Genomic DNA, 17,107 nt, shown 5'->3' with positions numbered 1-17,107 from the left:
TGCACTATCCACTATTGAGGCAGAATACATTGCCTGTACTGAAGCAGTAAAATAAGATATATGACTAAAGGGAATCATCAGAGAGTTGAGCTTAGAACAGAGGTATATTGAGTATATTGTGATAGTCAAAGTGCTCTGCACTTATCCAAAAATCAGATGTACCATGAACGAACCAAACACATCGATGTGCGACTCCATTTCATTAGAGATGTCAAAGCAAAAGGAAAAGTGAAACTTAAGAAAATTTCAACAAAGGACAATGCTTGCCTCAGACATACTCACTAAGCCACTCACCACTGCCAAGTTTAGACATTGTCTGAACCTACTAGGAATCACTACCACCAGTGATCTATAACTAATTTTTTTATTTATTTATTATTTTTTTTTTTTTTGTTATCGATTTTGTTTGTTGTTCTATTTTGTTACACTGAATAATTCGACCAAGGTGAAAGTTGTTAGTTGTGATCTGTTTATTCATAGAGGCACTAGTTAGTTAATTCGTTTATTCCCAATTGTTTGGACAAACTATAAATAATTGTAAACTCACTTCCAAGTGAGTAACTTGTATCCATATTCATCAAAAGACTAATTAAACATATTCTTTCCTCTCAACTAAAACTTTTCTTCTAATTCTGGTTGGAGGAACTGTTAGCAGTTCAAAGTATAATCATGCATGAGTGAATGCATCTGTTAGAAATCGATTGTTTTCCCAACAGTATATTACTTCTTGGCTTATATATTTGTTATTATGTTTCAAATAAGCACGTGCAAAAGTCTGGCCCTAATAATGAGGCCAAAACAAAAATTATCTTTAAGCTAACGTTAACACCAACACGTTCCAAATTTCAATCTAAATTATAATGCTATAATTAGGTTCATTAAGTTTCTTTACATGGCAACTGAAGGGAGAAAACTTACGAACTTAAAAGTAGGCCTAATTTGGGTAGCAAAACACGTACACAGACAATATTATCATGTACATGGTATGGTGAATTGTGTTAGGAGATAATAAGACAATTCAACCACGCTAAAGATGAATAGCACATAATAAGTTACACAAATGAAGACAAACAAAGTATCAAATCAATTTTTCTTACAAACTACAGGAAAACTTTTTTTAATCATCTACAGCAATCAGATAGCATTGTGAAGAAATCTCCCTTTTCCTTTTCTGGGTATTGGATCTGTAACATGGAAATCTAATTTTTTTCTTTCTGACTTTTCTCATCTTCATAATAATAACATTCTTCTTCATCATAATATTCCTCATCTGTCTCATCATCATCATAGTAGTATTCATCGCTGTTCTCAACATCATCATTTCCATTTTCCAGCAGATTTGTTGCGTCTTTTTGACCCCGTAAACTCTCTTGAATGCGTTCTCTGATGGCTGTGCCCTGAAATGAAAAGGAAAACAATAATGAAAAAAATAAAAGACAGACATGATAAATATCAATCTTGTAAGTAAAATGGTTTACCATTTTATGGCACCCCTCTTCAAACATCTCCAAAAACCCAGCAACCCATCGATCAGCATTTTCCACCCACTCGTTGCGATGCATACCAGCAGTTTTTGCAACAGTTTGAATCTAAAACAAACAATCAGCAAACATAAAACAGAACTACAGTCATCAAAGATATTATGCGTGGTTTCATGGCTGACTCAACAGTATGAACAAAATGTAATTACAAGAAGATAGCTCTTTTCTTTTGCAAAACTTAAAACTGAGATCTGACATGAACAGAGAAAAGAGAATCACTAAAAAGATACTAAAATTGACAGAATGCAATGACATACAATTTTGTATATATATTTGCCTGACTTTAAGGTGACCCAACCCTATATTCACTTTTGAAAAAACTCGGATCCTAAAATTACAAAATGTTACTTCATAAGTACTAGACAAATAGCATCAGTCATAACCACTTGGGAGATCTTATAAAATTCTGTAAAGTAACATTGTCCTAATAAAAATAAGTAAATCAACATGTTCACTTAGAGAATTTGTATGTATACGTCCACATGCTGGGACACAAGTATTTAAAAATGGTAAAACATTAATGTTTTTTAGAGAGATAGTTTTGTCTGTGACTGTGACTTTTAACTTCTATATTAATACCAAATAAGCTACAGAAATAGTATTATTCTCAAAAGAAACAAATACAAGTAAATAGATGAATAGAATATTACCAATTGGAATTGAAAACATTTTATATGACACAGGTAGATCAATCTTATCATGCATTTATCTGGTATTAAGAATCTATATTAGCAAAGTATTTTTAGAAAAAAGAATAAGCAAAAAGAAACATTCTTCACTTCTAGACTTATTTTCAGTGTAGCTGAGTTGCTGGCTAATGTCTAAATCAACTAAGCAAAAGGAAATGTGTCCACCTAAAGCACCAGACTTGTAACATAACAACATAACTGTGCCCCAGGTGATCCCTCCTACTGGAAATAAAAACAAATTGTGTACCTATCTTCTTGCACTGAGTATGGGCTGAGGTTATTTAATAGGGATGATGTACAGTGCAATTATTAACTGAATTCCACATTTCTTCTTGCATTAAGTATGGGCTGATGTTAATAAATAGGGATGATGTACAGTGCAATGATTAACTGAATTCCACATTTCAAGGTCATTAATTACAGAACGGTATGAAAATAGTTGAATACAACATACATTTACTTGTAGAAAGGTCATATGGCCCTAGGGTATATCTAGCATTATACAATTTAGTAGTGCATCTACCCATGTATTACACCACAGAACCCCCAAAGTCCCTCCTTCCTCCTGCAATCCCAATTTCTCAAAAAACATAAGATGATTTTAAATGCAAAATCCATAAAAGAAGCCCCTGATTATTTTTGCAAAGTGTTTTGAAATACTTTAAGCCAAGTTGTAACAGCACATAGATAAAAGAATGGCTAGGCCAAAATCACATGTTTTTGGAACACAAAATATGTTAGTTATATTATCCTTCCTACTTGTACAAATTCAACCATCAGTGTTGACTGTATTTTGGTTGGTCTTAGTACACTAGAAAACTTTTGAGGCAACACAGATTTACTGAATATGATCACAGGTAAAACAGAAACACAAGTCCACATAAAATTACATAATAATGAACAAATTAACCAACTCAATATTCAAACCATACTTATAAAGTATAAGATAAAACAGTTTCCAAGTTAGACGTGATATGGTGCTAATTTGACTTTCACATCATAGCTAACCCTATTGGTATATCTTGACTTTAAAACTCTTCATGCATTATTTTCCAAAAAATAAAAAATTAAACTCAAGAATCAAATTCAATGCGGAACAAATGTACCCAATTTGATTTGACTTAGCATGGTATGGAATACAAGCATATTCTGCCTAGAAATCTACAGGTACAGATACATTCTGGAAAATTTAACAAAGATTAGGTTTATCAAATGACCATATCAAAATCAAGCTCCAGCATTTCACTTTCGTGAGCCATCATAAGTAGAGGCACTCTAGTCTTGCCATAAATATTACTAATAAACAAGCTCACTAAATAACAAATACCAGAGATATAGTTTGGCCAACAATTGGATGGATAAACTTCAACAATGTCCACAGAAGTTTAAAGTACATCTCACAGGCATTTACAAAAGAGAAATGTCAAGATTCACCACAATGGAATACTTCATGAATTTAATTATATTATCAACAATATGTCTCTGTAAAAAAGCTTGTAACTTTTACGATCCAAACAAACAAAAAACTAATATAATCTAACACTGGGATTCAACAATAAAGTAAACGGGTCCTTTCTCACTCTGTTATTGCATAAACTACTTAGAGCATCATAATCACGTAGCCTAAAAACCTGACATACCTTTTCTCCTACTTTCTCTTGTTGTTCCTTCACTTTCTCTTGTAATTTCTTCAATCTCATGTTCACTCTTAGTCGCTTTTCCTGTTTGTGTAAAAGAAAAATAAAAACAAGTTCTTTCACATGGGAAAGTAAGCCCATTTTACAAACAACCAAAGAAAACAACATTCAGCTGTCAGAAAATGAATGTAAAAGACACAATGAGAGCTTACCTTCACATAGCTAACACCAAGCTCTTTCCTTGTATATCCACGATCTAAGTTACGCATCACATACTGGTTATAATCTTTCACTATCCTCATAATAATATCTGATGTAGAGATCCCATCTGTTCGTTGTGTTTCCTTAAACCTCCCAACAGATTTAACCTACAATAATTTCTTTTGTAAGTAATTATGGTTAAATAATAAAATAAAAACAAATAATAAGAACAAGAACTGTCCAAAACCTACGAATTCATAAACATCATTTGCAGCTCCACTAGCATCAGCATAACTGTAGAAGATTCATCAAAAAGGAAAAAAATATTACATAGCATTCCAGAACGCTTAACTCACTTGATAGCAGCAAATAATGAAAAATATGGAATGACAGTACATCTGCAGTGCTTTTGTATGTATAGGATTCTGAGAAACACCAAGACAAAAAATAAAGAGCATTCTTTCATCATCTCCGAATTATTTTCACAAAAAACATATCACGGATTGTGGGACTCAAGTGTGAGAGTTTGAGTTGATTATCCTTACGGAAGTGAGTCATGAGCCACATAGTCAATCTTGTTCTTGTCAAGAAATTCTTGATTAATCACCCAAGGTGCATCGGGAATGACTTCATCTACCCACCTGCATAACATTATCAACAAGAGTCACCTGTCATTTACATCCATATGAAAAGACACATTCCCTGATACACAATTCGCATCTTCTGAACAACAAGACACTAAACCAACACTCCTCCAGTACAAAATGGTTTAGTGTATTAGCCATAACATAATTAGTTGAACAGATAGGACATTTTTTATACAAAACTTAAATAAAAGTAACAAAATCACTAACAATAACAAGTAACCATAACAAATCATCTTACTTGCAATGACGAAGAGATTCATAACGTTCAGCTTCAGTCATAACAGTTTTCCCCTTATACTTATGTGTTGTTTCATCGTTGCAGCATCCAACAAGCAGGTAGGTGTTTGGAAACCTGAATTTACAATTGAATCATAAAGGAAGGGTGCAAGTGAGTAGGATTTCCAGGAAACATCACACACACACCATATATGTAAATACATATAGCTAAATATGCCAAATTAGCTCTATATGAATATTTTATTACAACTTAATCGTAGAATCAAATAAAAACCACTACAGGATTAAGATTAAACATTATAGAACTATAAGAAGAAGAAAAAAAACAGCTTTATACATAAAGGAAAGTAACAATGATGATAATAATAATAAAAAATAAAAATTAATCCTCACCAACACTGATTATTACGAAAATTTGAAGGCACAACAGAAAAAATATCGAGAGAAACTATGAACAGGAAAGAGGATTAGATTATTAACGGCGTAGAGATACAATCCAACACGATTTCATAAACTAAAATTACATATAAAAAAAATTGTGTAAAAGAAGAAGAGAGAGAGGTACGATTTCTTGGCTTGTTCGAGGGAGCGAGCGTGGCCAAAATGAAAGAGATCGTAGATCCCATCGGCGTAGACTCGAACAGGACGGTCTTGGGGAGGAGGCATCAGATCGGGTTTGGGCTTGGAGTGAGTGTTGATGGGGGCGTTACTAGTATCGTTGGGCTTGACCTCCGCCATTGGAGCTCTCAATCAAAACCACCGCGATCTCTCTCTTTTTTTTCTCTTCTATTCTTTTGCTTTGTTTCATATCAATACTATTTACTTTTTGTTTTTTCCTTTTTTTTTACCCCTTTCTTCTTCTTTTTTTTTTTTTTTTTTTTTTTGGGAACAATTTTTATCCCCTCTCTTTGTCTTACTCTCACCATTTTCTAATTTTCTGTTCTCACCTCAGAATATGCGGTAATTCCGTTTACAATATTCTCCTCTCTCTCTCCTCTTTTTTTTTTTTTTTTTTTTTTTTTTTTTTTGCTGATTAAGATTTTTGTCTCTTAAACTTTTAAAGTTGTTAAAATATGAAAGTTCAGATGGCATAATTTAGTACATGTTAAAGTTCGAGGGGCATGATTTAGTAGATATCAAAGTTTTGGAGCATGATTTAATACATAAACAATCTTTGAAATAGTAAAATTAAATGAAATTTGACAAAAGTCTTTAAATACAACCATTTCAATAGTTTAGGGGCATTTTTAACGATCTTAAAAGTTCAGAAGACATAATTTAGTATATGTCAAAGTTCAGGGGGCAAAAATTCTAGTTAGCTGTTTTTTTTTTCTTAAAGTATATAAATATATATATATTAAAAGGTTTTTTTTTGCCTTTCAAGGTATCATTTAACTTTTTATGTTCAAATTTTGACAATAAAATCTTTCAAATTATTAAATTGGTTCTCAATTTTACCATTTGGAGAGTTAAATAGAAACAACAGTTAAAAAAAAGAGTTTAACTACCAAAAATTCTTTTTTTAAATTTCAAAAATAATATGTTTATACTTATTTTTATCTTATTATTATTACTTTTTTAATTGTTTATTTTAATTTTTTTTAATTATAATGTACTTATTGAATATTGATAGAGAACGCAAATTTATTAATTTTTTTTTTCATTTTATTAAAAAAATAATATTATTTTATCTGTTTTTCTTGAAAGTTCAATAATTGAAAAATGAAAGAAAAAAATGTAAACAAATATCTATATGTCTTTTAGAAAATATCTATATATTTTTTTATATAAAATAAATAGAAAGTAAGGAAAAGAATAAGTAGCTTTTAATTTACACTTCGGAGAGGAGGGAAGGAGAAGAATAGAGTGATTAATGAATTCTCTTGTTTGGAAAGGAGATAGGAAGGGAGAGGAGAGATGGAGGGAAACCCTCTCCCTTCAAATACACAATTTTTAATTCCTCATGTTTGGTAGGATGAAAGGAGAGTAAGATGGCTCAAGGGTACAAAGGATGAAAATTCTACAAACTTGTGATGGAAAGGGGTGGAGGAAGAGAGTTGAAGGAGATGTAGAATTCTTTCTTTGGTAGGAGGGAGAAAGGAAGTGGGAGGAGAGGTGGAGGGAGACTTTCTTCCTCCAAATTTTAAAATCTCAATAGCTAAGATTTAAGAAAAAATAAAATAAATACATCAAATACTAAACTTATTCTTAAAAAAAAAAAATTATACTAATATGAATACTATAGTAATTTTGATAACCAACTCTTTCTCAATTCTTCTCCCACATTTACTCCTAATACCAAACTATTTACTGAGATTTTTAAAAATTGATAAAATATAATAAATCTTAAGAAATATATTATCGACAAAGAATAAAACCATAGTTTTTATGTGGTTCAATGAGTAATGATATCTAGTCTACGAGTTAATATTATTATAATAAAACTAGAAAAGTCTTATTGATTTTGATGAGGGTACATTTGTACACTCATTCCTCGTTATTAATTAGATTAATTGTTTCTTATTTCTTAAAATTTAGTTTAGATTTGATGGTTTTTTTTTTTTTTTTTTTTTTGTAGTTGTGCAGTTTTGTATTTTAAAGATAATTTTATGATGGACTGAAATTTTTAAGCTAATTTTTAACCATGTTCTCATCATTTTCTCAAAGAGCTTGTCTAATCAAAAAATTAAAGAGTTTTTTTTAACTTTGAAAAACATGTCAAACCATCTTATTTGGAGTTTGGATGCAAAAGTTATGCATGTTTTACTGAGCAAGGTCGAAGTAGTCATGTTGCAGACGACATGTCGCCCAACTTACAAAAAAATGCAAATTTTGGCACGTGCAGATAAAAAAAGATAGGCGAACCCCCAATTAACTAAGTTCAGTTGACATGTCACTTTAACTTAGGTGACGTGTCGCCACAATTACGGAATTACGAAATGGAGTGATCTTTGCACGTGACAGATCAAAAAGATAGGGAATCCAAAAGATAAGGTCCAGGAGACATGTCGCCTAACGCAGTTTTCAAATTCAAATTTTAATTCTAAATGGCATCCTTTCTATTTATAAGCCTATATAAAAAAAATGATGTAAATCGACTTTGGACGGCTAGAGAGATACAGAAAGAAACTTTGAGATTAGAAAATACATTGAAGAGCAATAGATAAGAGATTCCGAGAAATCATCATCAATTATCATTAGTCTTCTTCTTCTTCTTCTTCTTCTTCTTCTTCTTCTTCTTCTTCTTCTTCTTCTTCTTCTTCTTCTTCTTCTTCTTCTTCTTCTTCTTCTTCTTCCTCTTCTTATGTTTAGTTGTTTGATTATGAACATGATTATTGTTGTGATTATGTTTATCATTATGAACTAAACGCTCATTCTAAAATGTTGATGAAATTGTTTTAGATTATGAATTAAAGTTTTTAAATTATTCTCATATTTATCCTTGCTATTTGTTTATGAAATTTTGTATTAATTATTATCTTGTTAATGTGTGATCACCATTAATTAATAAAGAGATTTTATGTTTTACACCTGAGAGAGGTAATCTAAAATCAGACTTAGAATTACATGACATAGGAAAATTGTGAGATTGAGAGATTCCATTAATTTTATGAGTTTCATTTAAAGAGAATCATATTGCTTGATTGATTAATATTCAATAGATATATTGTGTTAGTTAATTAAGGTAATTGTATCATCACTTGAGAGAGTTTAATAGATTACATTAGGATTCTTGAAACTACAAATTATAGAATAAATTTGGATAATTGGTAAACTAAGATTCATAGTTTGAAATCAATGATCTAGGTCTTTGTTTTTTTTTTTTTTTTTTTTTTGACTAAAATCGATGTTTGTCCAAATGATTATTTCCGACTACCGAGAATTAACTAACTCATTGATGCTACCGCAGGGCACAAACTCATGACTTTCATGGATGAATATTTTGGATATAACTAGATAAAAATATGTGTCCCAAATCAAGAACATACAAGTTTTATAACAAATATAGGGCTTTATTGCTACAAGGTCATATGCTATTTGGGCTAAAATGCAGGAGCAACATACCAACGCCTCATCAATATAATGTTTGAAGGGAAAATTGGTCGCAATATGGAGGTTTATGTGGATAAAGTGTTAGTAAAATTAGTCAAAACAAATTATCATATTGTTGATCCGGTGAAGGCTTTTCAATTATGAGAAAGTACAAAATGAAGCTTAATCCTACAAGTGCTCTTTTGGAGTTTCATCAGGAAAATTCATGGGATTTATAGTTAATGTGAGAGGAATAGAAGCAAATCTTGAGAAGATAAAAGCATTGCTCGAAATGCCATCACTAAAAAATGCCAAAAGAAGTCCAGTGGTTAATCGAGAAAATAATTGCACTTAATAGATTTATTTTTAAATCAACTGATAATTGCCTACCATTTTTAATGTGTTTAGAGGCAATAAGAAGTTTTAATGGATAGAAGAATGCGAGCAAGATTTTCAAAACAATAAAGAAAATTTGTCAAATTTTATTGTATTATTAAAGTCGATAACGGGAGAGACTTTGTTCCTCTATTTAGCAGTTTCAAAAAATGCTATAAGTGAAACCCTGGTCTAAGAAGAAGGGAAAGTCAAACACCCAGTATATTATTTCAAAGAAAGGTTACCGAGGGCAGAGACCCACCACTTGAAAAGCTTGCATTAAGATTAATCCACGCCTCAAGAAAACTGTGACCATATTTTCAAGTGCATCACGTAAGAGTCCTAACCAACCAACCATTAAGAAATGTACTCTTAAAACTCGATGCCTCGGGACGATTAATAAAATAGTTGATTGAGCTAGGATAATTTGAGAATTCATAACATCCCCGTGTTAGGAATATTTTACCAGGATCTAGATTTACTAACAAGTATGTTGATTAACATCCTAAATATGAATTCTCTAAAACAATGAAAATAAACACATAAGGGTTAAGAAAACCTTACATTGATTGCAACGGAATATAATGACTCCTTCCGTTCAAGATCTCTAGCCCTTGATTCCTTTCTATAGCAGAGCATTATCAAGATCTGAACTTGGATCTCTATCTCTCCCTAGGGTTTGGTTACCACCGTCTTACTCACTATGATTGAGTACTTGACTTGCTATGTGTGGGCATGTCGCTCAATAATACCATATTTTCCAATTCAATCCTATAAATGCCAAAACTATTTAGTTAATAATTATAATTAATTACTAAATAAAATTGTCATATATTTAATTTATTAATTAGACCATGCAAAGTCTCTTAATTAACAAATTGACCCCAAAATCTGTTTTCTTCATAATTAAGCTCTTGCTTAGTGAAAATTCTTAAATAAGACATAGTCTAATTTTAGAATTATAATTGATTAATTAAAATCAATCAAGTGAGTCTGCAAGTAGTATTATCTCAACTAGTGAGGGGACCATGGGCCTATATAACCGAGCTTTCAATAAGTAGATCTAGAATTCACCAAGTAAATTCTCAACTTATTAATTTCGCCTTGCTCTACTATAGATTTGGAATTGAATACACTCTCAGTTATATAGAACGCTCTATATGTACCACGATATAGATACGTTATGATTATCTATTGTTACAATCCTAATAGTCAAGGACCCTCTATAGATGATCTACATTGAATAGGGATAAATTTACCGTTCTACCCTTCAATGTATTATACCCTTAAAACACTTAGCTACCTATAAATGATACTTTAGTAAACTAATATAATTACTAAAATGAGGCATCAATCATTTATCTCTATTCAGCCAAGCTCGATGGAGATCATCGTTTCACTTATATGTCCAGATGGAAGCTATAGATTCCATATTTATGATTAGCGCTCCCACTCAATTGTACTATCATGTTCCCAAAATGTACGTATCACCCAGACCAAAAGGTAGGCTTAACTAACAAATCAAAGAACACAAATAACACTGTTGAGATCAAACCTAAACATGTCAGGATTGAGATCCATAGACCTAAGATCAACCATTGATATTGACTTAGAAAGATATAACGGTAAGTTTATGATATCTTATCCAAGATCAATATCGGTCCCTTCCAATGTATAATCCATACATCCGATACTGGTAAACTTTGCCAATGCCCTGGAAAGGACATAACACTTATCCAAGGTGTAAGTATACCTATCATAGATTATCATGCCAGTCTAAATCCAGTGAACTGACAAATCATGGGAATTAAACTTTTGAACATATAATCATGATTATATTCCATTGTGCTAATGACACTATAATCATGAACAAATACATATGTTCTGGACTTAATAGAATTTATACCATTAACATAATCATGAAATTAATCATGTGAACCATGCAACATAAAATGCGATTTCTGATCTTTATTAATTAGTAAATCTGATTATATTGAAATGAGTTTTATTTAGGGCACAAAACCCAACAAACTCCCACTTGCACTAATATAAAACAAAAAGTGCATTTCAATTAATCTCAACATCTTGATATCCAGATCAAGTGTAGTATGTAGTATTCTCTCCGTAATAGGATCTGATAGGTTGTATTCAATACAACCTTTCTTCTACCATTACATTTCCTTAATCACAAAATCCTTGATATTGTAAGATTCCTCTCTATATGTCTACTCCTCTAGGGATACTAAATTCTTTACTTTTTGGCAACTACATTTGTGTTAGTCAGGAAGTAACACTAGTAGTTAATTAATTATTGGTACGATGCCGAAAACTGTATAAAACTTTCCATAGACAAAATAAGTATCTTTCCTGCAACTTTAACATTCAGTCTCTCTGGTAGACTTAGAGACTTCAGATAGGTTTTTACACTTCTCCAAAATTACTACTCCACCCAAAGAGTAATCACCATCTCATCAGCAGACTTTCTAGCACTAAGGCAAGTCTAGAAATCTGATTTGGTGTAGTCTAAGAGTATTAAATACCACCCTTATCGACTAACATATAGTTCCTCTTCTTGATCTTAGGTTTACTTGATTGTCTTCCAATGTTCCTTTCCTAGATTAATCTGATACATAATCATTACTCCCACTCAACAGCAAGTGTCTGGTCTAATGCATAACAAAGCATATCTGAGATCTCTCACTGTTGATCCTAGGAAATTCTTTCTTTGGCCTTTATCTTTTCTGGAATAGATGAAACTTCTCCTTAGATAAATGAAATCTATGTCTAGAAGTCGAGAAGCTTCTATAGATTGCCATTAGAAAAATGCTTCAGCATCTTACTTTGCTAGCACTAGAGTATGTAAATCACCAAGCATACCATAAGCCATAGGTTTAGATAAATTCAAACCTTTAATAATACTAGGAATAGGAAGTTTTGTTAAGTCCATTGAGTAGACTTAATTAACAAGACTTCCTTTCTTGTCCTTGTACTAGAAAACTTTTGATTGTTCCATATGAATGGTTTTAACCATAGTTCTCTTGGCTTTACTTCTTAGTTTCTTTCTGACAATCCATTAGTTGTTTAAACTAACAATGGATTTTCATCACAAGTGTCTTCTAAGTCATAATAGGGTGAGTTCCTTGAAACCCTCCCACTATGACAAGGTACTGTGACTTACTGTCTAAGAACACTAAATGGTATTGTCCTCTTCGGTTGTGTCAAGACAACAGAGGCAGTGGGGCCATCTTATTTTGAACAAGATGATAGAAAAATTTGGAATCAAGATAAAAAAAATATCTCCTCTACTTTACTACTTTATTTTCAAATTTAGTCATATTCTTAGAGAAGTAGTATTTGTTGAAACAAACACTTTCTTATCTAATGACTATGGGATGGTCCACCCCTAATCACTAAGAATAGCTATTAAACATGCAAACCTTGGTTAACAGTTTTAGCTTTTCTAAAGATCATGATCAGGTCATACATGTATCTAGTAATGGTTTACACTAAGTACACAACCATTTCATCATTCTGAAATTTTCCTATCACTAGGGTATTTCCCTAGAAGGACTTAGGCAACTGCTAGTAACTAATCATATACCTTATACTATAATCAATATGCAAATCAAATTTCTGGGGAGGTAAGTTTGGATACATTTCAAAAAATCAACTTAATGATCTTTGAACGGCATATCTACCAAATATTTCTCCATCCCTATCAGTTCACAAGATCTTTAACCATTTACTTTAATGTTTTTCAACATTGCGAGAAATTCATGAAATTTCTTAAACATTTAAAATTTCTTTGCATAAGGTAAAATCTAGAATGCTCGTCTTTAAATATAACGAAAACTCATATCCACCCCTGAACGTACATCCATTTTCGAATATAGATGATCTTACTTTCAAGTGGATATAGGCATATTGACTCTTTGCAGAGAATGATCTTGTCAAAACCACTATGAACAAGATATTAATGCCATAGATATAATGAATGTGGTTGTGGTCTTTTGATGACTTAGGTTTAGTTACAATAAAGAGTTCTTAGAATAGTCCAAGTGGATCCTGGTCATAGAATGCAAAACTCATATTCCATACATTAACATACAGTTTGGATCCATTGACAGAAAATGGATATTAATAACTTGTGAAAGTTAAACTGTATTGTATTCTGAAAACAGAAATATAAAATTTCAATTTTGAATCTAAAATTTAAAGTCAAAGACTTAAATTTATACCAAATATTTCTTTAGTTATTATTCTCTCTTGGACCACCACTACTAATCTAACTCTAAGTCTAATTTGCCTAAAGTAAGCATATATAAGTAGGAGATTATAAGATCAAGGATTTATATCATTTCAGGATAGAATGTCAGGAATATAGTCATCTGCGCCATTCAATTTCATAAGAGAAATTAGAGTGACGTCATAAGCAGATGATTTATAAACTATAAATCCAATGATATACTATGTAAGCAAATTCGAAATAAATAAGCTAATAAGGAAAAATTAGGATAATTTCGATTAAAATAAGAATCTAACAATGTCTCGATAGGCGAGAGTCAAAGTTATTCTTATTTTACACGAAATTTACAACTACAATTAATAATTGAAAACAACATGGTTCAATATAAATTCACACACAATTCAGAAATTATTAAGCATTTAGCAAGTAACAAAGATATATGAAAATACAAAACTATCATATCTTAAATAATTTCCAAGGTTTCCAACAAACTGATACAGTGTCCCGGTAGGCGAGAGTCAAAGATATCATTCATTGAATAGAGTTGTCAGCTCATCTAAAATGGACACCATTCTAGCAACCTTTTATTCGATCAAAATAAGAATCCAACATTGTCCCGGTAGGCGAGAGTCAAGGTTATTCTCATTTTATGAGCTTCCACCATTGTTTCGTACTTCATAAATTTATCTCTAAGTAGTCACCGTAGAGGAGAGTCTAATAGAGACGCAAACTTACAAAATACTTATCATAAGAGATCGTTACAGTATTAAATGCTTCAACGAATAACCATCCATAAGGGGAACGAAGTCTAGCGTCTCGAGGTTATATTGAAAACAAATTAACCATGTAGGACCAATAATATAGATCAAATATCCTTATAACTAAAGCTCATTATTTTAAAGATTTGTATTTTCTTTTGATACTTATTTTAATATATTTATTTTAATATATATTATTTGATTAAAATTATGTAACGCCCCGATATTTTGCCTTATTTTACAAAAATACTATTTTCATGCATAATTTGAAAAGATAAAAAAAAATAATTTAAATACAACAGTGGATTTTAAAAAAAATCAAAATGCAACAGAGAAGGATCCTTCATTTGTAAAACAAGATACAGTAAGTAAATAATTTTAAATAATGCATTTCCACTGTGTTAGATTTATCAACTGCTTAAAATAAAACTAAGGCACCACCGACGTTCTAGATCGTTTGTCCGCCCGTAGCCGCTCACAGTATACGTACCAGAACTGACCCTGCTCACTATACATACTTCCCTGTCTAATACCTGTAGGGGGAAAGTAAGGGGGGTGAGCTAAAAGCTCAATAAGGAAATGCTTATCAAACAATACCATATAATATCACACATACCATTAATGTATTTATTAAGTTTTAGCAATATCATACATGCTCTTTTATAACTATAACCAAATAACTGTACATATAGAAACCTTTATCATACAAGTCTATACTATTTGTTCACACCGTACACATATACAGAGATCATAACTCCAATATCATACTCATAACATAATCATATCAATACTATAGATAATAATAACATTATCACAACATTGGCATATCATAGCCATTACTTACATAACCCGGCCTAGCTCGACCCTACAATATCCCGGGCCTAATCTCGCCCATATAATAACATGGGCCTATGCGGCTACCATTGTTATAGGATAGGGTATCTCTATATTCAACAAGAACATCACCGTATCATACCCACCATAACAATCTCATACACGACTCAAGAAATGTAGGGTAGGGTATCTCTACATTCAACGGCCTTATCCCGTATCATACCCCACCATGGTCCCTCACTTTACCTGAGACGTTAGCATACAACATATAACATACAACATAAACCATACACCATACAACATACAACATGCAAGATACAAATACATCATACAACATGCAAGATACAAATACATCATACAACATACAACCTAAAACATACAAATACAACATACAACATATACAAGTCATACAACCATAATTTATGTATCAATTCACAACCTCATATTGTGTCCATACCACACATTCTCAGTACCATATACATATTCATAATAACAAATCATAAATCATATTTCAATACATAAAGATTAAATTTATGCAGATAAACACATACAAAACTATCTAATTTCCTTACCTCAAATCCCGCTGCTTAAGAGTTGTTATCTCGTCACTACTACCTATAATAACACATGGGTCAAGGCCCTAACATTAAAATTCACACTCTTACAGTACAGCAGAAAGAATACTATTTTTGACCAATAACTACACGAATTCAGTAAAAGTTTCCTTCATAAAAATTATAGGAAATTTAATTATCTTTCCAACGATATATAGATCATAAAAAATGGATTAAAACTGAGGGAGTTATGATAGTTTTACTGAAACTATTTCTGAGAAGGAATATGGAGTAACGAATCACAGGAGACATCAAAAATACAAAGTTTTGATACTGAAATATTCCAAATCAGAGAATACTCTCTTCATAAAAGTTTTAGAAAATCAAATTCCCTTTCTAATGACACTAAAATCTTTAAAATCGGAGTTATAACGTAAGAGATATAGATATTATACCGAAACAGTTTTCTAGAAATCCTGAAACAAATGGATTTCGAACTACAGCAATAAAACAATAATTTTGACTTAGAATAATCAATAATTAGTGAATGGTTTCTTCATAAAACATTTGGAAAATTGAATTATCTCTTCAACAGTACCAAGATCGCTAGAATCGGATCATTATTCAGAGAGATATTCGGATTTTACTGAAACAACTTATATAGAAAATATGAAAAACGATTTACAACAAACAGCGTAAAAATACTAATTTTTGACATAGATAAATTTCGATTCTGTAAAATCTTTCTTCATAAGAATTATAGGAAATTTAATAAGCTTTCTATAGACACCAAGATTGCGAGAATCAGATGAGTATTTAAAGAGATATGACAGTTTTACTGAGACATGTTTCATTCTGAAAAATAAGAAAAGGAGACCTACGAAAATTCTCCTATTGTGATCAATAAATAAGTAAATGTAGAGTTTCTTACCTCAAATACATCAAGCTACTTGGATCGATAGACATAAGATGATGGTGATCAAAGATGAGAGTGAATAGTGATATAGATTTGGCTAAGGATGTAATGGAAAGATGACTTGAAAATTTTTAGGGTTAGTCTTGCTCAGATAGGTGGGAAGAATAGAACGATATAATTTTAGGGTTAATGAAACCTATACTATTCTGACTCTTATTAGCTTTAGTTTTATGAATAATAATAATATTAACATAATAACAATAATAATATGATAAATTATTAAATAAACAAATATCTAACTTTTAAATTTAAATTGTAAGCTCTCAATCTCGTAACTTTAGGGCTTAGTTTTGACCTAGAAAAATTACGAATTCTGATATAGTTATTTCTACAAAATTTATAGATCTTTAAATTATCTTTCCAACGCCACTGAAATCACC

General features: G+C 31.3%; 1 protein-coding gene across 2 annotated transcripts; it reads right to left on the bottom strand.

Annotated features, from left to right (window-relative positions):
- Window positions 1-836: 836 nt before the first annotated feature.
- LOC115699298 (choline-phosphate cytidylyltransferase 2) lies at window positions 837-5,903 on the bottom strand. Of its 2 annotated transcripts, XM_030626634.2 has the most exons (8): window positions 5,518-5,903; window positions 4,954-5,067; window positions 4,614-4,709; window positions 4,320-4,362; window positions 4,080-4,235; window positions 3,871-3,951; window positions 1,479-1,589; window positions 837-1,397 (listed from the first exon to the last, which is right to left on the bottom strand). In XM_030626634.2, exons 1-8 carry the CDS (start codon window positions 5,688-5,690, stop codon window positions 1,200-1,202), a joined length of 972 nt encoding a protein of 323 aa, XP_030482494.2. In that variant the 5' UTR covers window positions 5,691-5,903; the 3' UTR covers window positions 837-1,199. The 2 variants fall into 2 exon arrangements, with proteins under 2 accessions (XP_030482494.2, XP_060958848.1); XM_061102865.1 differs by having other exon boundaries at window positions 837-1,589.
- Window positions 5,904-17,107: the final 11,204 nt, after the last annotated feature.

Source organism: Cannabis sativa, chromosome 8 (assembly GCF_029168945.1).
Source record: "Cannabis sativa cultivar Pink pepper isolate KNU-18-1 chromosome 8, ASM2916894v1, whole genome shotgun sequence".
NCBI lineage: Eukaryota > Viridiplantae > Streptophyta > Magnoliopsida > Rosales > Cannabaceae > Cannabis > Cannabis sativa.
This window is presented reverse-complemented; position numbering and strand designations above follow the sequence as displayed.